This window comes from Phoca vitulina, unplaced genomic scaffold (assembly GCF_004348235.1).
Source record: "Phoca vitulina isolate PV1807 unplaced genomic scaffold, GSC_HSeal_1.0 scaffold11, whole genome shotgun sequence".
Lineage (NCBI taxonomy): Eukaryota > Metazoa > Chordata > Mammalia > Carnivora > Phocidae > Phoca > Phoca vitulina.
In genome coordinates, this window is record NW_022589714.1 from 1,811,334 (window position 1) to 1,835,402 (window position 24,069).

Below are 24,069 nucleotides of genomic sequence, written 5' to 3' on the forward strand. Positions count from 1 at the left end.
AATTGGGAGGGACTTCACGAAGACTCTTTAAAAGCCTTGTTTGTATCTCTGGAAATTTGTGTAGACACAACAGACTGGTAACCAAAGTTTAAATTGTGAGGTTCAACCTTCCATTCTTAACTCATTAAAGTTAAAGAAGTTAAAGGGAATACAAAGTAAAAGTTAAGGTGAATTAAGATAAGTTCAGCCCCCTTCCCTCATTTCTCTGGATTCAAACTGAATTACTTAGGAATCTTTGATTGCAAGTGACAAAAATACAACTTGACTCAGCTTAAATGAAAACTGGGAATTGACATAATCAAATCACAGGAGGTGAACTGGACTTTGGGGATGACTGCATCCAGACATGAATAATGCTGGGACTTTATCACGAGCTAGTGAAAAGGTTCCAGGCAGACCTCCCTGCCCCCCCCCCCAAAAAGGCAGTCTGCAAGCACATTGGAGAACTGACTTTAGTATCAGTCTCATAAGTCCAAATCAATGGATAAAATATAGAAGCAGAAATATTGGAGATTTCAAAATCATGTAGGAAGTTCACTTTGAAATGCATCCAACAAAAAAATGATAGAAGTATGTGTGCATGGGTAAATAGATGGACAAATATAGAATAAAGCAAGTATAGTAAAATGTTAATGTTAGAATCTTCATGGTAAGTATATAGGAGTTCACTGGAAAATTCTTTCAACTTTTCTGTGTTTGATTTTTTTCCTAACAATATGTTGGGGGCGGGGAGAGGAAGTCAAACAGAATAGCATCATGGCTGTAAGGATTAGTCTCTTGTCAGCAGGATATTAGTTCTAAACTGAAGGTACAGAAAACAGACCTTACACTCCAGGCAAAGGGAGAACTAGCAAAAGCTATTCATTTAACCAGAACATGGAACAAACATTTCTTGAGCTTCCACTTGGTAGACCCACTGAATTAAGATCAAGGTGTTAACAGAGTAATGACCTGCAGAGTGATAGCATGAGGTAAGAGGTGACTATCTTAATTTGAGAAATCCAGAAATGACAGGTGAAAATGACAGTTATCCTATTGACTTAATCTGCTTCTGTTTAGTTATTAGTGCACTAAACATCATTTTAAATGTTGAAATAAAGCCCTGATTTCGCACTTGGACAAATGAGTAGATGGAGGGTATCCTTCACAGAGATAGAAAATGCACACGGAAAAACATTTGTAGTGGCTAACATTTGCATTTGCTTTTGGAATCTTGAGTTTAGGTGCTCAAGTTACACCTAAATAGAGATGTTCAATAGGCTGGGAATTCAGGTAATATTTGAGCATTGGGAGATTGGGAGTCATCATAAAAGTGGTCTAGGTATTCAAGACACTGTGTATCATCCAGGGTGTATATGGAGAAGAAATTCTTTCATTCTTTTTATAGCCATTCACCAAACTATGATTATTACCAGAACTACAAAAAAATGACAGATGTTTTTCAGTTCAAAACTTAATTTCCAAATCCAATGACCCATTTGCTATCCCAAATGTGTTTAACCTACTTCTGTACAGCATTTATTGGGTTGGCTACTCTTTAATTGGAAAGCTCTCCTCCAGTGATATTCCCATCACCATTCCTCTCACTTCCCCCTGACTGTTCCTTTTCTGTCTCTTACCCTACTGAGTCTTAGAATTTGACATTTATAGGGTTTCATCTTTGGTCCTTAAGCCTTCATTTCTAACTCCAATTTCCCCAGTTAGGCTTTAGGTCAAATCGACTAAATAAAGTTTAAAGGCTAGTTTAAACTAAAAATTGTATTGATAGCACAACACAGGCAACACTATTCACCTTGGAGCTACACTGACCTAGCTTCTACTAGCCTGTGAGGTTCATAATCTTTTTCATCTCTCTGAGCTTATTTTCTCATGTCCTTAAAATGGTAGCCAACATATTTAATTTGCAAGGATATTGATGATTAAATTATAAACGTAAAGCACCTGAGTGCTCCGCACTCTATAAGTACAATTAATACAACCCACAACTTCAGATGAATACAAGTTATGCCAAGTTATAAATATCTACCTTACCTAATAATAACTTCTGTTCGTGTGCACTCAGCCTACACAGTGTTACTCAGGTTACATGCGTTGGCTCGCTCTGTATTATTCTCTTTAGAATCTCTCATAGCATCAGGGACTGGCTCAAAGTAACAGTAGCAACTGCTTACTTCCATACACCGCATTGAGGGAAACACATTTCCCAAGGCTTCTTAAATAGTTCAGTTTAGCTTAGAGGTTAAACTAAAAAGCTTCGTCACAAAAACTTAGTCCAACACTAACCCATCCGTCCGCAGGTCTCTGAGACAAAAGGGAGCGGAGCCCTAACACAGTTTACCAGAGTTGAAACCTTAGTTTTTATCTTTCCCGCTGGTCTCTGAACGACCAACCGCATTAATATTCCGTCGTACTCCGCGCCACTTCCGTTCGCGCATTTTAATTACGTCAGCGCATCAGCTCTCGCGGTATCACCCGATGCTGAGGCCCTTTAATAAAGATCTCGCGAAATTTGTTCTGCAGTTCCAAGCCCGCCACTCACTCTCACCCACCCCACCCCCAATCTGTCCTTCCTTTCCCTGTCTCAGTCACAAAATTCTCCCCTCCCCTTTCTTGAGCTCACAGCCCTCCTCCAATTTCCGATTTCAGGCCGGAACCGGAAGTTCAGTGGGCGGGGCCCGGCGGCGGAAAACGCAGCGGAGCCGGAGCCGGGACTCGGCTGTGGCCACTGTCCGTGTACCCGCCACGGATAGCCGTGGCTTCAGTCTGAAGGTCGGTCCGGAGGCGGGTGGGCGCGGGGCTCCCCCGGAGTGTCCGGGTGGCAGCCTCCCCGGGCCCCCCGGGCTTCGCGAGGGATCATGTCTACAGCCTCCGCTGCTTCCTCCTCTTCTTCGTCTTCGGCTGGTGAGATGATCGAAGCCCCCTCCCAAGTCCTCAACTTTGAAGAGATCGACTACAAGGAGATCGAGGTGGAAGAGGTGAGTGAGGCCCGGCACGGGGGCACGGGAACCGGCCTTTGCGTGGTCCCGACTCTTAAGGTGCCTCCCCCGGCCCGTCTGATTCTCTGGGCCCCGTTGGGTCCACCCGGGAGTCCCCACACAGGCTGAGTATAGAGGAGATTTTGCCTTCAGATGCTCTGGGAAAGCTTACTTTTTCCTCGCTTCGGCACTTTTGTGTTTGGTCCGGTGCCTGGAGTTCGATCATCTGAAACAGCAGGATGAACTGGTGAGATGGTGTGGTCCACCAGTTCTTAAATATATGTATGTGGTAAATTCATCGAAGACCATGGTCGTTTTGGAGTTGCAGTTCACTGAGATTTGGTGTTCTTAAGGGGCAGCGATTGTATTATGTTCGACTTATAGCTCAGTGCCTGGTACGTAATGTGTGTTCAATAAATGCTTGATAAATAAATATATCATCATGTCTAAATAAAGTGTTTCCCCAACTACCGAATGGTTCTGTTTCGCCGATTCTATAGAGCAGTAGTCATAATATTAAATGGTCTGCCTTCACTTGGACTAATTTGGATAAATTTTACCATTAGTAATGTAAACTACGATGAAAAAATGTTTCAAGGTAGCATATTCCGAAGAGATAATGATTTCGGTGACAACCACAATATAACACCAAACCAGAAATCGCTGTTAGAAAATCCAAATCATTTTTTATTCTGTATTAAGTTATCTTAGAGAAAGATAGTAATGTGCTTTTAACATGTTGTTTGTTTTCAAATATACAGAGTAGATTGGTTCTAAGGACCACAAAATTTAGAAAAGTAAAAACTATATATATTTTAAAGATACACTTTAGAAAGTGTTAAAGCTTTAGTTGAACATAGTATCAGTTACCATTTATTCTTCATTTTTAAAATTTATTAAATACTTTGCAGTATATATGCCATAAAGAATACTGTGTATCCTATGTTATAGACTTTCAACGAGTTATCTCTACTTTAAAAATCCAAAATTATTTTTAGGCAGTGGCAAGCTAAAGTGGTGAGATAATTATCATTCAACAAATAATTTTTTTTTTCTATGCATGTTTTGGAAGAAAATGGATTCCTTAATCATATCTTTTTATGGCATAAAGTAATCATTGAGAACAGCCTCATTTTACAAGGTAGCATAAACAAGGCCTTTGGAGTTAGAAGGTTCAATATATCAGGTATACTACTTATTAGCAGTGTGATTTGAAGCAAGTTTCCTAACTAATCCCTTTGAGCATTATAGCTTTATTCCTTAACTATAAAACAGGGATAATAATTTCTATTTAATTTTATCTGTATACTTCCTTATTAGGCAATAAAATCAAAACACCCAACATGGTACCTGACACTTACTACTAGAAAACTGAGTTCCAGAGAGGAACAGTGACCCTCTTTAAGGTCACATGGCTAAAAGAAGGACCCATATTTTGGAAAGAGGAGGGAATTTATTTGTGTGTATGGGGTGTGTGTTTTCTATTGAGGCTATGATAAATTCCTTTTTCAGAAGTGGATAGTTGATCCACTTTCATGGCTAACTTTCTTTTTTAAGAAAAATTCAATGAGTCAGTATAAAAGAATTGCAGTTTTTAAATAAGCATTTACGTCTACTCTGTGGCAAACTGCTGTACTTGTAGACTACAAATTGTTATATAATAATAACTTGTACTACTAAATGCTTTCACAGACTTACATCATTTGATTCTTACAACCTTCATTTTCTCACACTACTTTCTAAAGCATTTTACATTATTGCCTTTTGGAAGAATGGAAGTTACTGAGGGGACATTCATCATTTTACTGCTCTTTGCGGAAAGCTATTTAACTTCTGATGAAGTTTTATGTTTCTAAAGATTTTTCTTTCAGTTTAGATATTGTTTCAACCTTTCTTTATGAGTATACTTAGGACATTCCTGAGGAGTAAATTTTTGTTTTCAGATGAAAATTTCTAAAATTAGCTGGTTATTTAGTTTAGTTTTCATTTTTTAATACCCCATTTATTTTCACTTTAAAGATTGAATTTGGACCTTTCTAATGTTGAAAACATTACATAATTCCCATTACATTTACTTGCACACATTAAAACAGTGTTATATAATCCAGAGTACTATAGGCATTCAGTTAATAACTATTTCTCAACTTAGATTTTGCTTCTAGATTAAAATCAAAAATAAGAGAACAAAGAAAATGACCAGAAACAGAAAGTATTTTACATTGCTTTTAGTATTTTAAATAGTACAAATACATTGTCTATAAATAAAATTATATTCTGTATTTCTTAAATGACAATGTAATTGAAGCAGCATTATGTTGATTCAGTTAGAAACTGTGTAAGAAAAATACTCCAACCACAGACCAAATATGCAGTCATTTAGTAGATATTTTAGTGCATATTTTTAAGGCATCAGCTGATTGTAATCCTTACATTCCTAATCTTATGACTCAGTAATACCAGGGCTGCACTTCCTAAATTCAGTTCTGATATCAAATTATGTGAGGTCTCAGCCTCAGAAACCAGAGACCTCAAATTATGTGAGGTCTCAGCCTCAGAAACCTTAAAAACTTTTTTTTTAAGCCACCTAGTTTTTACCATTCTGGAAGAGAATGTTAGAATAAATTGTGAGGTATGTACATTGAAGACTAGGTTGCAAAAAATGGTAAAGGCAGTGCGGTGTGGTAAAAAGTGTATTGGGCTGGGTATTTTAAAAAATTGAATGCCATACTGATTCTACCATAATATATTTCTGTAGCCTTGAGCAGGTAACCTAGTTTTTCTGGGTGTCTGACTTCTCATGTGAAATGAAGGATTAAACATGATCATTTAAGGTCTCTTCCAGTTCTAAAATGAAAACACATTCATTATTTCCAGTATTTTTGCTCTGTTTCCACAGTAAGCTCTACATGATCTCTTGTGGAATGTAGTTGGTGACCAACCAACCCTGGTTAGGCAGGACAAATATCCCCATTTTACAGATATTGACAAATGGTCATAGAGTTTGATTTACTAGAAACCTCATGTCTAAGTAAATGGTAGAGCTGGGAATCGAATTTGAGATTTCTCACTCATGAGTTAGTTGCTCTTTCTTCTAGATATACAGTGTTGCTTTACTTCTTTTTGAAGCGCTCTGACCAAACCTTATTCTGGGAATGGAGAAACAAAATACTGATTTTCTTTACAGTGGTTGGTCCTACACATTTAATGAGCATTCTCTTCTGTGTAGAATACAGCTAAGATACTGTGGAAGATGAATAGAAGAATGCTAGGATTCTCTTGAAATTTTTGACTTATTGTGAGACTAGAATAAACACAGAACAGTTAATAATTAACATTTTCAGAACCATGAATTTAAAACTGTGGCTATAGATAACTGTGCATTGAAGCCATAATTTGAAAGTAGGGTTAATCACAGAAGACTTCATTGAATGGAAAGTAGTTTGAAACCAGATTTTGAATAAGGTAAGCATCATAGATTGGTAAAGGCACAAAGGTGAATTGTCTTTGCACTTGTTCCTCTGCCTAGAATGCTCTTCCCCCAAGAACTTCACATGGCTGGCTCCTCTCACCAAGTCCCACCTCAAATGTTTATTCCTTAGGGAAACTTGCCCTGAGTAACCTAGATCTTCGTCAGTTCTGTTATCCTTTGTGGCACTTAACCAGTAAGCAAAATTGTGTATCCCCCAGCAAAATGTAAGGTGCCTTATTCACACTTGTAAACACCAATGTGTAGAGAACCTAGTTTTTCTATAAATATTTGTTGAATGAGTAGTTGAAGTTATCACTGCATAATCATGTGGATTTAGTGCTCATCCAGTTCTTTTATACTGCATGTGATAAAACCAGAGGTTACAGTAAGTATGTGATTTGGCTAAGGCAGCATTTAAACTAGAAATCTGATTCTCTATCCAAATGTTGATTCCGTTATACTCCATTATACCTAGCAAATAAGTTTGTTTAGCAGGGGTTTTAAAAATGCTGTAAAGGGTAGATGCTATAAGTAAACCATGTATTAGTGTGCTTTCACTAAAATCCTAAAAAGACCCTCTTTGGCGTGGCTGCTTTTTAAAAGGGAGACCTACAGTGCTGACATAAAGTATAATATGAGCAAGGCACATATAATCAGTACAGTATTTATATGTTGTTAAGCTTCATTATAGAGACCCAAACGTTTTGTTTTAAAGGGAAGTGTAGAAAGAACTTTGGCAACGATGTATATTTTGTAGTTTTAGAAGTATATGGGCAACTGATAATGGAGAAAAACCTTGTTTATAGTGGCGTGAAAAAACTGAGTCTATAAATGTGTTAGTATTTAATTGTGGATATCCAGAATTATTAATAAACTCTTCCATATGAAACTTAATGATCATTGGTTTCATTAGAAATCTGAAATTGTTAGCAGTGAAGAGAGAAGCACACGATAACTTATATTGTGTGTGTGTGGCTTAAAAGATGACATGGGCATATTATTTGAAAGAAAGGCCTACTAACTGGGTCAGATGTCTATGGCAGGTTTTAAAAGACTGCGTGAAAATTCAAAAGTAAGTTTGAATAATCAAAGCTTTACTTTTATGTTATCAACCCTGTCTTGTCAGCAGATGGGAGTTCTGCTCTGCCACAGTTTATTAATAGATATTGAAGTTCTAAGTTCTGAAATAGTTGGAGGCTCTAAGTTCTAATGAATAAACGTAAGATCTATGCTTGTTCTGTCATGTTCCATATTTCTAGCCAGAGCAGTGGCAGCATAGCCAGGGTCCATTCACATAGTCCACCAAGCAGGGCCAAATCAAAGTGACAACTATAGTCACTGAACTAAAAATAACATGAATTGGGGACAATTAAGAAGAATTACTTCATAGTAAATTAAGAGCATATGGGCATCCTTTTCCATTTTGTATAACTTAGGTGGGTTTTTTGTTCATTTGTTTTTATTTTTTAAAGATTTATTTATTTGAGAGAGCGAGAATGAGAGAGAGAGACAGAGTACATGAGAGGGGGGAGGGTTAGAGGGAGAAGCAGGCTCCTCGCGAGCAGGGAGCCTGATGCGTGGCTCGATCCAGGGACTCCAGGATCATGACCTGAGCCGAAGGCAGTCGCTCAACCAACTGAGCCACCCAGGCGCTCTGTTCATTTGTTTTTAATAACATGACTTGGATGAAGGAATAGTCTTCCATCCTAAAGAAATTAGTTATTAAAGGAGTTGCTTTCTTTAAACACACACACAGAATGAATTCTGATTTTGATATTTATGTTTTTTAATATTAATTGCATGGAAATATTCACACTTTCTCTCATATTCTTCTGTTCTATTTTTTACTTAAAAATTACATTTAAATCTGCTTTACTATATGAAACTAAAGTTTTGGACCCAGAACCTAGAAGACTACACCACAGGGGGAAAGATGCATATCATAAGAGAATTAATCTAACAACATTTTAATTTAGAAAACATTCATAAATTTAGGAGGAAATATTTCTAAATTAACTTCCCTTTTAAAACCAAAGTCCTCTTTGCATTCCTCTGTTCTATTTTTACAGATGAGGGATTGTGAAAAATATCTAATATTTATTTCTGGGTTTGCCGTTTTGTATGGATGTGTGTGATGGGGGAGATAACTTGTAATTTGGATGTGTGCCCTTTTTTACACACTTGCTGAAAATTGGTCTTTGGGGAAAGCAGTCATTCAAAATAATTGTTAATGATAATGTGTTAAAGAAACTTATGTTATTTGGATATGAATGCAATCCAAAAAGCATATTTGATTTGTCAACTTGAATTAGAAATTTGGTAGTAAGTAAAAAGTGACTTCCTTTCCTTGTTTTGTAATTTGAATATTAGGTTTTTCATTGTTTACCTCAGTTGCCAATGTGTATCAATTTGACATCTGTGCCACTCATTTATACTGACCTACTGTATGTCAAGAAGAACATTGGGTTGCTCACAAGAATTCCCCTTTTCCTTTCTTCATGCCCAAGATGGCCTCTTAGTGCTCTGGACAACTTTCATAGATAATATCAACTGGTCTCTGATGGCTTCCACCAGAGTATTTTGTTTCACTGTTAATTATGTTTTTAATATAACCTAAAGTTGTTCTCAAACCAGAATCACTTGAAGAGCTTATTAAAACACAGATTGCTGGACCCTACCCTCAGACTCAGCACTTCTGGGTTGGAACCTTAGAATTTATATTTCTCACAAATACCCAAGTGATGCTGATGCTTTTGATCCAGAGACCACACTTTGAGAGCCATTGAAGTAATGCTTTTGCTGTTTTCGCATTTGCTTTCTTTTTAGAAGTCTTCCCTTGGCTTCTTGTGACACTCTTCTGGTTTGCCTGCTACATTATTGACTGTTCCTTCCCAGTTTTTGCTGGTTCTATCTCCTCTGTGTTCTAGATGTTGAAGTTCTTCAGAACTCAGTTCCGAGGCCCCATTATTTAGATACTATTTTTTGGTAATCTGACCCAGTTGATTGACTAGAAATAACCAACTAAATGCTGTTATTTAGTTGCTAAATGTGTTATCTTAAAAAAAAAAAATCTGCTTGCTCCATTCTTTGTTTTTCTTCATTAAGCTGTTGCCTAATCTAGACATTATCCTTGATTCATCCCTTCTCTCCACCCATCTTGCTTTGTGCAGACCATCAGCAAGCTCTTTGTTTTTTTTCTTTTTAATTTGAGACAGAGAGAGAGAAAGAAGCGTAAGTGGGGAAGGAGGAGCAGAGGGAGAGGGAGAAGCAAACTCTCCACTGAGCAAGGAGCCTGATGAGGGGCTCAATCCCAGGACCCTGAGATCATGACCTGAGCTGAAGGCAGGCGCTTAACCACCTGAGCTCCCCACTCACGTGCTCACGAGCTCATTTAACCCTAACTATCAAACATATCCCAGATCCGCCCATTTTTCTGCACTACCATCAGTCTTGTCCTCACAGCTACTCTCTCTGGCTTAAGCTGCGATAATAGCCTCCTATCTAGTCTCTCGATATATTCTAGCTTCCCTACAATCCATTTTTCATGTAAGAGCTAGAATGATTTTTTTAATAAAAATCATATCACATCTTTCCTTCTTAAATTCCTCCTGTTGCTTCCCATTGCACTTAGACTGAAATCCAAACTCCTTTTTGTGATGCAGAGAGCCATTCAGGATCCAGACTGTGCCTGTCTCTCCAGCCTTATCTTGCATCACTCTTCCCTTCTCCCACTATGCACTGCCCACACCAAACCCTCCAAGTGTTTCTCTAGGTCATCACTAAAATGTTACCTTTCTCAGTGCAGCTTTACAGGACTACCCTGTTTAAAATTGGCAGGGTGGGTAGTGCATACATGTGTGTACACACAAGATTTTTCTCCTTTTCTTCTTAGCACACTTGTTATTTACTAAAATATATGTGTTTTCTTGTATATCTTGCTTCCTCTTTGTTTGTCTCTCTCCACAAGAATATAAGCAGTAGGAACAAGGATTATGGTTTATTTCGTTCACTTCTGTATCTTGAGTGTCTAGGATACCACCTAGTCTATAGATGGAGTTCAAATATTGTTGAATAGGGAGTCAGGGATTATTTCCACCCCTCCTTAGGGCCTTCACATTACTTGTTTCTTCTTCTTTGATTGGTTCCTTGTATCATTCAGATATCAAGTTAGTAACCTCCTCAGATGGCCTTGCATACTGTCCATCCCAAAGTTTCCACTAGTCTCTTTGTCCTATCATCCTCATTTTTTGTTTTCTACATGGCATTTTTTTGCAATCTGATATTTTTCTCATTCATCTTTTTGTCTATTGACTGTCTTCCCCCCCCCCCCACCTCCCTTCATTAAAAGCACATTCCATGTAGATCAGAGCCTTTGTCTTATTTATTGCTGTATCTCTGGTATCCTAAATCATAGCTGGATATAGTAGACATTCAAAAACTACTGGTGTAAGGAGTAAACAAATGAAGTTCATTATTCTCTTGGCATGAACCTCACCATTACCCATTTTGAAAGGAGAACTTACCTATTTCTCTCTTGTTTACTGACTAGGCCTTCCCCCTTGGCTTTCATTGATTCTCCAAAACTCAGCTGAGCTCTGCATTTAGCTCCCGGTGTTTGAGTTATCTACCATCCCACAGCCTGTGATGATAGGTTCCAACAGTTTGCTCTACAATAGCCTCCTTCCAACAGTTCAGAAAACTCTAATTTTCAGTTGCCTCACTTCTCTCTTGGCAAGAGTTTTTTGTATCATTTCCATGTTCTCTTGGGGCTGAGAGAACCTGAGTAGGGCCTCCCTTTGTCTGTCTGCCTTGCATTCTCAATCATCTGTAGCTTCCCTTGTTAGCTAAGCTGCATGAGGCTGCCCTCTCTTAGGGATCTCTTTGAGAAGTGGGAGGGATAAGTCCTTTCTGCCCTCAAATCCCTAAACCTATCCTGAATCCCTAAGCCTATCCCTGAAGGGGAGGGGGTGTTTCTTCAACCACTATCACAGACTCACCTTTGGCTCACTTCAGCTGTTAAGTATTTAAAAAATTATTTTAACACTGTTGTTTTGTCTTATTATTTCTCTATCTCACAAGGTCAGTTCTTTATTTTTATTTCTTGTTACTCCTAATGTCTCTACATTTATGCCTTTTGAGAAGATGGGAGGTTTTTTTGATACTGCATTCTGAATGACCAAATAGTATATTTCTTATATATATTTGGCCTTTTTCACAGTTCCTGGCTCACAGCTCCCAAAACCCTCAGAAGTTCCTAAGTGAAGAGAGATATAAAAATGTTTCTCTCTCTATCTCTCTCTCTCTTTCTGTTATGTTAATGAGGCTACTTTTGAACCCTACCAAAGGATGGGAGCTGGTGCTAGGAGAACCTACTTTGTGATTAGAAGGTTGGAACTTTCAGTTCCATACCCCTGACCTCCAAGGAGGGGAGAGGAGATAAAAGGAGAGAGGCTGGAGGTCAGATCACTTGCCAGTGACCAAAGATTTAATCAATCATACCTGTCTAATGAAGCCTCTATAAAAATCCAAAAGAACAGTGTTTAGAGAACTTCCAGGTTGGTGAACACGTAGAGGTGCTAGGAGAGTGGCTTGCCTGGAGAGCTCACGGAAGCTCTGCACCCTTTCCGCATACCTTACCCTATGGTTCTCTTCATCTGGCGGTTCCCGAGTTATATCCTTTTATAATAAACTGGTAATCTAGTAAGTAAAATGTTTTTTTATGAGCCATTCTAGCAAATTAAGTGACCCCAAGGAGGGAGTCATTGGAACCTCCAATCTGTAACCATTGGTCAGAAGCACAAGTGACACCTGGGCTTGTGACTGGCATCTGAAGTTTGTGGGAGGAAGGGGCAGTCTTATAGAACTGAGCCCTTAACCTGCAGGATCTGATGCTATGTCCAGGTAGGTAGTGTCAGAATTGAACTGAATTGTAAGATACGCAGCTGGTATCTGAGCATTGCTTGGTGGTGTGGAGAAAGTCCCCTTCATTCACTGGAATTGGCGATCAGAATCATTAGATACACAGAAATTTAATTCTTTAAGCATTGACTCTGTGCTTCTAACGTCACTCCTTTGAATTCATAGCAGTTATTTTTTTTTATCATGCATTTCAGTTTATGTATACAACCTTTAGATATCTTATACTTCCTTTACTATCATTTTGTATCTGTTGTTTCACTATATATGTGAAGTATCTTATAGCCCTAACATGAGTGGAGGCTTCTTAAAGCCATGGGCCCTCATCTTACATATATATGCCTGTTTTATATTTCAAAGTATTCCCAAAAATTGCTTCCTTAAGCAAATGGAGGAAAGTTTATCATGTCCTCATTTGTCCACATTATGTTCCCATGATTTTAAGTTGAAAATTCAGACTCAGCCATTATCTCAGCACTAGATGGCACTTGTGGATCACAACTAGTCATACAACACCTAACAGTTTTTGTGACAAGTGAATGATCCACAAATGTAATGTTTGGAATTCCTGCATGGACGTTCCTGAGAATAGGAAAATGAAACAGGAGGAGACCTACTAAGTACCAGTTGCTGTGAGGTATTTTTAAATACATGGTTGAAGAATATTTTAAATTCATAATCATTATCTCATAGTAATATCAATAGATAGTCTGGTCTCCATCCATACCTTCTTAGCCTAATGTTGCCATAAAGTTGAAATTTGTTTCAGGACCTGTTTGCTATTTATTATGGCTAATTGTGAGAGAAATGAATAATATAGCTCCTTACACTGATTCATACCTAACTCTAAGCACTTATTCTTTTGTAGGATTTAAGAAAATGCATGGCTTTGGCTTTCTTATGAACCCTATAAATATCACGGAGGACACTGTAAGCATCTTCCTTTTACTGTTGAGAAAACAGAAGCGCAGAGATGTTAATCTCCCCAGCATTAATAGGTAATAGGTAGACAGAACCTATATTCAAACTCAAGTCTGTTGGGGTTTAGAGCCCAGATGTGCTCTTTCCCTTACTCTGATGGTGCCAGGTTTAGCCAGTACCCATTCATGTTAAAGTAACTGGATGACTAGTGCAAATGACTGATGTTGGTTTCTTTCTCTTACAAGAGGTATAACTCACCACCCAAAAACAACCCAATTAAAAAATGGGCCAAAGACATGAACAGACATTTCTCCAAAGAAGACATACAGATGGCCAAACAGACACATGAAAATATGATCAACATGACTCATCATCAGAGAAATGCAGTTCAAAACTATAATGAGATATCACCTCACATCTGTCAGAGTGGCTAAAATCAAAAACAACAAGAAAGAGCAAGTATTGGTGAGGATGTGGAGAAAAAGGAACCCTCATGCACTGTTGGTGGGAATGCAAACTGGTATAGCCACTGTGGAAAACAGTACAGAAGTTCTTTAAAAAGTTAAAAATAGAACTACCCTGTGATTCAGTAATTGCACTACTGGGTATTTACCCAAAAAATATGAAAACACTAATTCAAAGGGATACATGCCCCCTCCAGGTTTATTGCAGCATTATTTACAATAGCCAAGATATGGAAGTAGCCTAAGTGTCTATCGACTGACAAATGGATAAAGATGATGTGTGTGTACGTATACACACACACACACACTGGAATATTATTCAGCCATAAAAAAGAATGAAATCTTGCCATTTGCAACAACCTGGATATAGCCAGAGAGTATTCTGCCAAGCTAATCAGTCAAAGACAAATATCATATGGTTTCACTCATATGTGGAATTTAAGAAACAAAACAAACGAACCAAGGAAAAATAAAAAGACAAACGAAGAAACAGACTCTTTTTTTTTTTTTAAGATTTTTATTTATTTGACAGAGAGCGAGACGGAACACAAGCAGGGGGAGTGGGAGTGGGAGAAGGAGGCTTCCCGCCGAGCAGGGAGCCAGATGCGGGGCTCAATTCCATGACCCTGGGATCATGACCTGAGCCGAAGGCAGACGCTTAACGACTGAGCCACCCAGGTGCCCCCAAGAAACATACTCTTAACTGTAGAGAACAAACATGGTTACCAGAGGGGATGGGTGAAATAGGTGACAGGGATTAAAGAGTACACTTACCATGATGAGCACTGAATAATGTGTAGGATTGTTGAATCACTATATTGTACACCTGAAACTAATATAACAGTGTATGTTAACTATTCTGGAATTAAAATTAAAAACTTAAAAAAATACTTAGAGATGACAAAATAAAATAGAGAAGAATGTGTTAATGCATGAAAAGTGCATAGACTAGTACCTGGTACATGGTTAACCATTTGGGTAGTTTTATACATTATTTAACATGAGAAATATCCATACTGCTTTGTGTAATGTATGAAATAGAATTTGAGCTATGGCTAGAGTAGCCATACATCCCAGTTTCAAGCTACTGTCCTGGTAGTTATTAGCACTTTCTTCTTACTCTAAAAAGAGTTCTGATGTAAGTATAGCCAGCTTTGTTACAGAAGAGCTTTGTGCCCAGGGATTTGTTCTTGTAAGTTTGTCTAAAGTGAAAATTTCTCCGAGGAAAGATAACTGGTACTTTTCTGACATAGAATAGAGATATATGTGTGTATATTAGGATCCTTAACATTCTGGTGTTAAACTGTCTGGCATCAAACTGCTCTTTACTTGGACAAGTTAGTTTACTTTAAAACTAGGTTACTTTATCTGTAAAATAAGAATAGCATTAGTACCTATCTCCTGTGGTTGTGTAAATGAGGTAATGTATGTAAAGCACTACATAGAAAGTACATCATAAATGAGAGATGTACGGAGAGGTAGATATTTCACTTAAGGAAAAACATTGACACAAAGTACTTAGATACATTGGAAGCTGAAAAATTGGAGTAGATGACACTTAACTAAGATCCTTTACAGTGATAAAAATCTAATGATTTTGTTTTACAAGGATCAAAACTGTTCTTTTGTTGATTTTATTTTATGGCAAATTTCAAACATATGTGAAAGTAGAAAACATAGTGTGAGAGAGCAATGAACCCATGAGGTACCCATCACTTAGCTGTCAATAGTAATACAACATATGGCCAATCTTTACTTTAGAACTTTCAAAAATAACTTTAATGAGATATTTTACATATCATAAAATTCATTCACTTGACCTGTTTAGCCATTTGTACAAATTTACCAAGTTATGCAACTATCACCATAAATCAGTTTTCAGACATTTTCATCCCCTTAATTCATATTCATCCTACCCATTTACAGTTAATCCCAGTTTTCACTGTCAGTACCAAGCAACCACTGATCTACTTTCTGTTTCTGTGGATTTGTCTTTTCATGTCAATGGAATCATACAGTATGTGGTTTCTTATGTCTAGCTTCTTTCACTTAGCATAGTGTGTTCATCCACATTGTAGCATGTATCAATTAGTAGTTCATTTATTTCTCTTGACGAATGTATTCTGTTGTATAGGTGATACCATGATTTGTTTTCCTTCACAGTGGCCAGTCTTTTATCATCTGTATTTTTATCCTTTCACCTCCATTTCATACCCCTACTGAATTATTCAAAAGCTGTTTTTAAATAGCTTAAAAACATTGATTATATGTTCTTGCTTTTTATATTTATTTTCCCAAATATCATCTTTCTATCCTCTCCCTCATCTTGCCTGTTTTAATTTGTTTCCTTGCTCCAGGAGTCTTTGTTGTTTGTTTGGTTTTACCTGACAGTGAAGAGCTGTCTAAACCATAAACTTTCAAAAAGATAGAGATAAGTTCATTTCATTATTTCTTCACTTTATTGAAACTTTATACTTGCTCGGTGGCAAATCCAGATAGTGATGATTTCTAAATCTTTTAATAAGTCTTTCACGTCGGCTTCAGTGTTTATATGTTGAGCAGGATCTATTTATTTCTGATTCTCATGGGTATTTTTGTTTTTGTTTTAACTCAGGTTGTTGGAAGAGGAGCCTTTGGAGTGGTTTGCAAAGCTAAGTGGAGAGCAAAAGATGTTGCTATTAAACAAATAGAAAGTGAATCTGAGAGGAAAGCTTTTATTGTAGAGGTAAGTTGAATTGTTGTTTCTAATATATAATTCTTTACCTAAGATACTCTGTGAATTTAATATTATGAAAAAGTTGTTTCCCAGTTGTCATTTCTCTGTATACTTGAACCTCAGCAATTTGGTTGAACCAAAGATAATGCTGTAGAAACATTTTTCATTCACACTCTTAATTCTGATTAAAAATTGGGGGGCGAAGACTCTTAACTACATAAATGAATTCATCCCTGAATTAAAATACAGTCTCATCCGTGTAATTCAGATCTATTTCAAGGCATAGGATTTAAATTTTAAAATAGAAAGGAAATGGTATTCTCTCCCATTATCTAAAATTAAGAAGGGAAATTTTATGCATTCATTTTTGACTGAATATTTTTAGAAATTCAAATGAGATCACTTTACAGGGAAATAATTTCAAATTTAATTTTTTTCTCATTTAGCATGAAAATCTAGAACTCTGTTCTCTTACAGATTTGATGATGAAGGAGAATTCAATAATCAATAGTAATTGTATTGTCAGATTTATTCTTTATTAATTTTATACTATTCTGTATAATAGATGATGGCAGTTCCTTAAATTTGTGGGTTTTTTTCCTCATTGGCCAATGGATAAGTGGTCTTTACCTTACAAACCTTTCTGAATTTATATCTGTGATTGTATTTAATTATAACTTGCAAATATACTTTATGATATTTTTAAATGTATAATATGGAGAATGAAAACTTAGGATACGATAAAGTGGATTTTTGTAATTAAGTGAATGAGTTGAGAAATGCTGATAGTTTGGGGTCCTCATGAAGAAAAGATGATCTCTGGTACTATGCTCCAAGAGTGGCCTCAGCCTTGCCTTATTCATGATTTTTGTTTATGGTTTAGATAAGGTTTAAAAGTGCATTGGCACTTTCACAAAACTAGCTAAAAGCATATGTGTTAAATGCTAAGAATTAGGAGTCAAAAAGATTATAATAGCTTGGATGAAAAAAATTTTATCGAGGTTATATGTACAGGTAATTCAGATTGTCAAATAGTTCTCCACATAGTCTTATTTTAAAAACTTTAATCCCCTAGACCTCCTCCCATCAAGTTTTCTGCTTCTCAGAGGCAACTACTTTGAGCTCATCCCTTAGTTTTGTTTGGTGTCCCCCAATCCAGAGACTCTTTGTTATACCAAAGAATCAACCTCTAATTGTTGGGATGATAAAGAGGCAGTCACTAAACTGAAGTCAGGAAGGAAGAGAATCTCGTCTGCCTTTCAACTAATCTCTCTGTTCCTTTGTTGGCTTATTTGCATAGGTACCTGGTACTACCACCAGTCCCAACCCTTTGGAGGTTTTATGAGCTTAATCTAGTTTCTGCTCACTTCTCATTTTTTTTAAGTCTGCTGTGTCAGTTATTGCTAGTCATTTGCTTTCCAACTTCCAAAAATGTGTGCTATTTTCTCATTTCACATTCTTTTCATCCTTCTGAATTTGTGCCTTGAAAAAATGCCTTTAATATCTTGGTGGGATTTGGGGAAGGAGCAGAAATAAATGCTTACATAATCTGCTATCCAAAGCTCAGTGCTAAACCTTTAGAAGATGAAATATAATAAATATATGTTTGTGTATAATAAATGAATATAATAAATAGTGATATTAATTGTTGTGTTAGGACTGAAAATACACAAATGTTCACTGTAGAGAAATACAGCTTTCTAGTAGCATATAGTAAAAAGGTTTACCTTAGTGGACTTCATATGAGCCAGCAGTATAGTGTGGATAATAGAGAAGAAGAGGAAGAGAGGGGAAAAGACAGAAAAGAGAGGAGAAGAAAGAGAGTAAGGTGCAGTTTGGAGGGACACATTAATAGAAGTTTCAGGTGTAGAGCAAGAGAGAAACAGTACAGCCAAACCTCTCACTGACCTCGGTGTGATTCTTTGGATTGGGGAGGACTATTTGCATAGGTACCTGGTACTACCACAAGGAAGTAGGGAATACAGCTAGGAAAATACCCTAGTAATTACTGCCGCAGTTCATGTTGGAAGAATTACTAAGGCAGTGATCGTGGGAATGGACAGAAGGCAGTTAATTCAAGAGATGGGAGAAGGACATAGAGAAGACAATACACATATGCAGAAAGAGTGCAGATTTTAAGTCAGATGGACCAAAGTTCAAAGCCTGGCGGTAGCTGTAGGATATTTAGCCGCTCACTTAACCCTCTCTGAGCCTTATCTTAAAGGTCCGTTTTTCTTAAAGGTAGAAATGACAATACCGCTCTTGCAGAGTTGTGAGAATTAAACAGAATCTATCAAGTGCCCACCAGGGCCTGGCACAGAGTTAGGTAGACTATGCAGCCATAGCTCTGAAGGTGATGACAGTGACATAGATTCTTCTGCCTTGGATAACTAAGTTCAGTGCCATCTCTGAGATGGTGTCCTAATGTTTCTTGTTAAAGTTTATTTTTTCTTATTTGTACTTACCGTGGCTTGTTCATAACTCCTGTTACAGCACTTTGCATTTGGGCTTAATTATTTATTTACATGCCTGTCTCCCAAGTAAAGTGTGAGAGCTCTAGGGCAGGGAATCTTTGCCATTCTGGGCAGCCATTTATACCACAGTGCCTGCTACATAGTAAATAATGATTGTTGAATGATTAAACTGATGTTTTGTACACCCTGAAATTGTAATGATGTAATGTAATCAGTTCCTCAAAAGCTAGCATCTTTTAAAAGAAACCTTAATTTGTTACAGCTTCGACAGTTATCCCGTGTGAACCATCCTAATATTGTAAAGCTATATGGAGCCTGCTTGAATCCCGTAAGTTTGTCACTTTTTCATTGTCACCTGTTTATAACCATTGACATAGTAAATGTTTGCAGGTGTGTAGTTTATGAAACTATTTTGATCTGCTATGTTATTTTTTTAAAAAATTAGATTTTATATATTTGTTTCTAGTCTGTTAGCAACACAGTATATTGGAGGGGAGTTATCTTGGGTGGTCTTATCCAATAACCTCATCTTATGAGGCTTATGATGTTCTGCGACAGCATCTACTCAGCACTGGAGAAAGTTCTCAGAGGACTTGCAATTATGTTTTTACATACACCCCCACTCTTAGACAGTGGGCCCCTACAAGACAAGGCCTTAGATCATAGATCCCCTTCTTTTTCCGTTAGTACCATTCACATAGTGGGGACCAAAAGAATAATTTTTAATGCATTTATAAAATTAAAGATTGAACTCAGTTATCTCTCAAGTCACCTAAGATGTTACAGCCCTGTGGTTAATTATTATACTGACATATGTTTCTTTTAGGTGTGTCTTGTGATGGAATATGCTGAAGGGGGCTCTTTATATAATGGTGAGTGTCATTAGACCTGTCTTTATCTAGCAGAGTAAAATCATTGAAGAGCTTTTAATACAAACCGTTAGTTACTTAATGTTCTTCACAGTTTACCTTCAGAATCTCAAAAGGAGGTAATTTAAAAAAAATCTAAAATTAGAAATGAAAAAATGAGATGCTACAACATTAGTATGTGAAGTTTAGAAGTCTAAGTATATCAATCTTTTCAATTGATGGTACTTTTCATGATGTTAAAAGCATTTAAGTAAAGTAAAATTTGCTTTTTAAATAGATTTTAAAATCTCTTCATACTTTTAATGTTTTTCTTTTTGCCCTCTCTTAGCTTTGAGCCTCCTCATTTGAGAACTCTTTAGCCATACTTTCTTCCATTTCATTTTGCTTAAATTGCTGTCTTTACAAAAAATAAAATTGTGAAAACTCACTTCACAAAACATTTTAATTATAACAATGAAAGAAACTAGGTCATTTAGTTATTTTTATAGAACAGAACTAACTTTTTCACTCTTAAGAAACACCAGCCATATAGTAAATATATTAATTGTTGCCTTTATATGAAATAAATGGTTGTATTTTATTTTTTAAATTAACATTTTACTTAAATTTTTATTTATATTTACTGCTCATGTGTTCATCATTGTTAATGGGTATCTCTAATACTCCATTGTCTTACTTGGTTGAACTATTTCTAGTTTTTAGCTATTGTAGAAAGCATAATTGTAAACATCTTGATACACTTTGTTTTATTTCTTTTTGTACTACTTCTCTGTATCTCTCCTACAGTAGCATGCCATCACATTGCTTATAATTTATATTATTGTGTGAAAGACTGTCAATGTGGAAAAGTGTGGTAATTCATATTAATTTTGCTAGAGTGTATGTATAACATTTAATAGAAGTACTATTACATTTTAGGTACTTATGTGGTAGTTACCCATTTGAAATTATTAGATATTTCCATCTTTGTATTTAGAAAAGAATTAAAAGCAGGACTGATGGGAGCATGTGTAGAAAAATACCCAGTCATGTGTTCCAATAGTGCTCACATTCACCTTGTGTCTTTTGTTATATGCAATAAAGTTCTTTTTAGTTTGTGCCTTTCTTTTGCAGTGCTGCATGGTGCTGAACCATTGCCATATTACACTGCTGCCCATGCAATGAGTTGGTGTTTACAGTGTTCCCAAGGAGTGGCTTATCTTCACAGCATGCAACCCAAAGCTCTAATTCACAGGGACCTGAAACCACCAAAGTAAGTTCTAATAGTGTGGTGTCTATCTCTGTCTCTCCCACCCCCTCCAAGCCCCCCCGCCCACTTCCTAATTCAAGCTAATTGTTGCACTTGACTTTCTCTTTTCTCTTCCCTTTTGGCTTGTTTGAGAGTGTTTATTTTTAACTCACCTTCATTATTTAGTCATTTATCTAAGCTTGTATTTTAAAATGTTGTCTTTAGTAGGATTTTAATTTTAGTCAGATTTTTATTTTAATAACTCCTGCTGTAGATTAGCATACTTCTACAATTGGTTAGCCTATAAATCTTATTTTGTGCCTGCTGTATATATTGTTGCCCCCAGACAGTTCCGTAAGAGCAGAAACAAATTTGTCTTATTCCCCACTATATTCCTAATAGCTAGTACAATGTCCACATGTAGTAGACATTCTTCACAGAATGGTTAAAATTTACAGAGTGGTTATTATTTGCCATTTTAGAGGAAGGCAAAAGGATATTTCCGGCATCTGGGTAGAAATTGAAATATTCTGGATTTCCTCATATTAAGGATCCTAGGACTTTGAAAGAACTTCAAAACTCCCTAAATAAGTACTTTAAAAGGCTGAAACTTTGGGGGTTTTTTGTTTGCATGGGTACTCAATTAAAGGAAACATACATGTGGTATTGTCCCCTTTTCTCTCTGATTTTATTTCTTCTTTATCCACTTGTGACAGTAAAAAAAAAAAAAGTCCACATGCCATTCTCTCTCTCCCCACTCCCCCGTCACCACATCAGTCCTCATATAAGAGGTTTCCCGTAGGAAATCAGTCTCAAGTATTGCATTCTCTTGATACAGGTAGCTTTAAAGTATCCCTTCTGGGTACAACTTGTCACTCTCATGTCTAATCTGATACATTCTACATAGGTTTCAGCTCTTGGAATGACTGTTCTCACTAGTGTACCGTATTTCTACTCTCAGGCTTAAACTGATTTCTCTTTCCCCAGGTCCCTGGTCAAATAATGTTTAAGACCCAGATTCATGACACTTTTATTTTTTTAACTTGACTCCTTGAGGCTATTGGCTTAGCTACCTATCTTGGCTAGTGAAGAAGAAATCACTTTGTCTTTTTTTCCTTTTTATGAAGATTCAGTCCTCTTTTGCTCCTCTTAATAACACACAGCTGAATTATCAAAACAAATTCATGAGAATCATAGCTCTTATCCAGCAACAAATTGACCAGTAGCATCAGGTACAAAGCATCTTTTTCCTGGAAGAGCCAGAAAACTATCAGATGGGACTCTCAGAAGTATCCTTTTTCTTCTGCATTATGTCATATCTTGGCTTTGGAATAACTGACTATTGTTAAACAATATACATGAAAATATCTCACAAAAGGAGGTCTTTTCAGTTTTCCAACATCTTTTCTATTCATAATTATACAACTAAAATGACTACCTTCATTCTCCCTCTACCCATACCCCATAAATCCATAAATATTAGATTTATTTAACCAACCTAATTGGACCAGTTATGTCCTACTAAAATCATTTGTAGATACAGACTCTTCCTTTTGCTAATAAATACCATCAGTATATTTACAGAAAGTCTGGCTTAGGTCATTCATTCCTCTTGGGCATCCTTATGGTTGCACTCATCCTATAGTATTGCAGATTGTCTTTGGGACATCCAGTATACAAACTGGGCTTTAGGGTTAGAATTGATTTTTCAGAATGTACTGGAAAAAAAATTCTTTGAAATGACTATGTTTTCATATATAATTATATATATACAAGCACACGTATTATGTTATTGTCACTAGAAAACCTGTGGATTCTGTGGTCAGGAAGAATTCCTCATAGTGGCATATAAAGAAGGCACCTGATGATTTGGTTGGGTATTTTACATAATATCAACTTGTGCTTGTGCCCCTATTTTATTCATCTTTTGCAGGTTCATTCGCATGTACTTCGGAAATAAAAGTGTGTTTTTGGTTCCAGCCCTGTGAACATAAGCCTACAAAGATCATTTAGGTTCATATTTCAGTGAGCCTTGAATGTCATGCTCATGGCTGGTGACCTATTAAAATCTTAGTGAAGGAGTACTAATTCTGAAATAATAATAATATAAAAGTCATTCAGAAAATTATCTTGAATCTACCAAGATGAAACAAGGAAAACCAGTTACAGTTCTTTTCTTGGGTAAAGAGTAGTTAGAGCTGGAACAAGAACAGTAAAACAGGATATTTTTTGTTGCAGTGCATATAAAGGTAAATTGCATTTAGCATTCTTTACTTTTTTTTTTTTTTAAGATTTTATTTATTTATTTGACAGAGACAGACAGCAAGAGAGGGAATACAGGCAGGGGGAGTGGGAGAGGGAAAAGCAGGCTTTTCAGGGAGCCCGATGCGGGGCTGAGCAGGGAGCCCAATGCAGGGCTCGATCCCAGGATCCTGGGATCATGACCTGAGCTGAAGGCAGACGCTTAACGACTGAGCCACCCAGATACCCCTAGCATTCTTTCCACTTCAGTTATCATAGGAGTATTTGTCACATTATGGAGATGTGTATAGCACTTTATCTGGTTTATCATAGTCATGTTGGACTAAAAAGAAACTAATTTCTAAATAATCTCTCCAGTTAGCATTTTAGTATAAAATTATATACAAAGACTTTATTAAAATTTTAATTTCAGTGGACCCCATATACCGCTGTTGAATATTACTACAGTGTGATGGTACAACTTATCTTTATTTCTGTTTGTCATCGAGAGGAAAACCTAAATAAGGGTATAATACTTGGTGATTTTAAGGACTATTTTTTTCCTTCTTCCTTATAGGTTTATTTTACTTTTTTCTTCAATAATTATATGTTGTTATTTTCAAATAATATATGTTTGTGATTAAAAACAAATTCAAATAGTTAGAAAAATATAAAGCAAGTCTTCCCTGCCTCCTATTCCTCAAAAGTAACCACTATTTTGTTTTGTTTTTTAACCATGTATGGGTTATACTGTATATAATGTTGCTTTTTTTTCACTTACATGGACATCTTTTCA

At 36.6% G+C, this 24,069-nt stretch overlaps 1 protein-coding gene across 2 annotated transcripts in view; it reads left to right on the forward strand.

Moving 5' to 3' along the window:
• The first annotated feature begins 2,625 nt into the window (after positions 1 to 2,625).
• MAP3K7 (mitogen-activated protein kinase kinase kinase 7) overlaps positions 2,626 to 24,069 on the forward strand; it is a 68,928-nt gene continuing 47,484 nt past the window's right edge. Inside the window, exons 1-5 of one of the 2 annotated variants that reach the window (XM_032409256.1) lie at positions 2,626 to 2,975; positions 16,360 to 16,470; positions 19,198 to 19,263; positions 19,762 to 19,807; positions 20,918 to 21,056. In XM_032409256.1, the coding sequence (XP_032265147.1) occupies positions 2,856 to 2,975; positions 16,360 to 16,470; positions 19,198 to 19,263; positions 19,762 to 19,807; positions 20,918 to 21,056 (482 nt within the window). In that variant the 5' untranslated portion in view covers positions 2,626 to 2,855. The remainder of the gene's footprint in view (positions 2,976 to 16,359; positions 16,471 to 19,197; positions 19,264 to 19,761; positions 19,808 to 20,917; positions 21,057 to 24,069) is intronic. The other variant, XM_032409257.1, reaches the window with a different exon arrangement.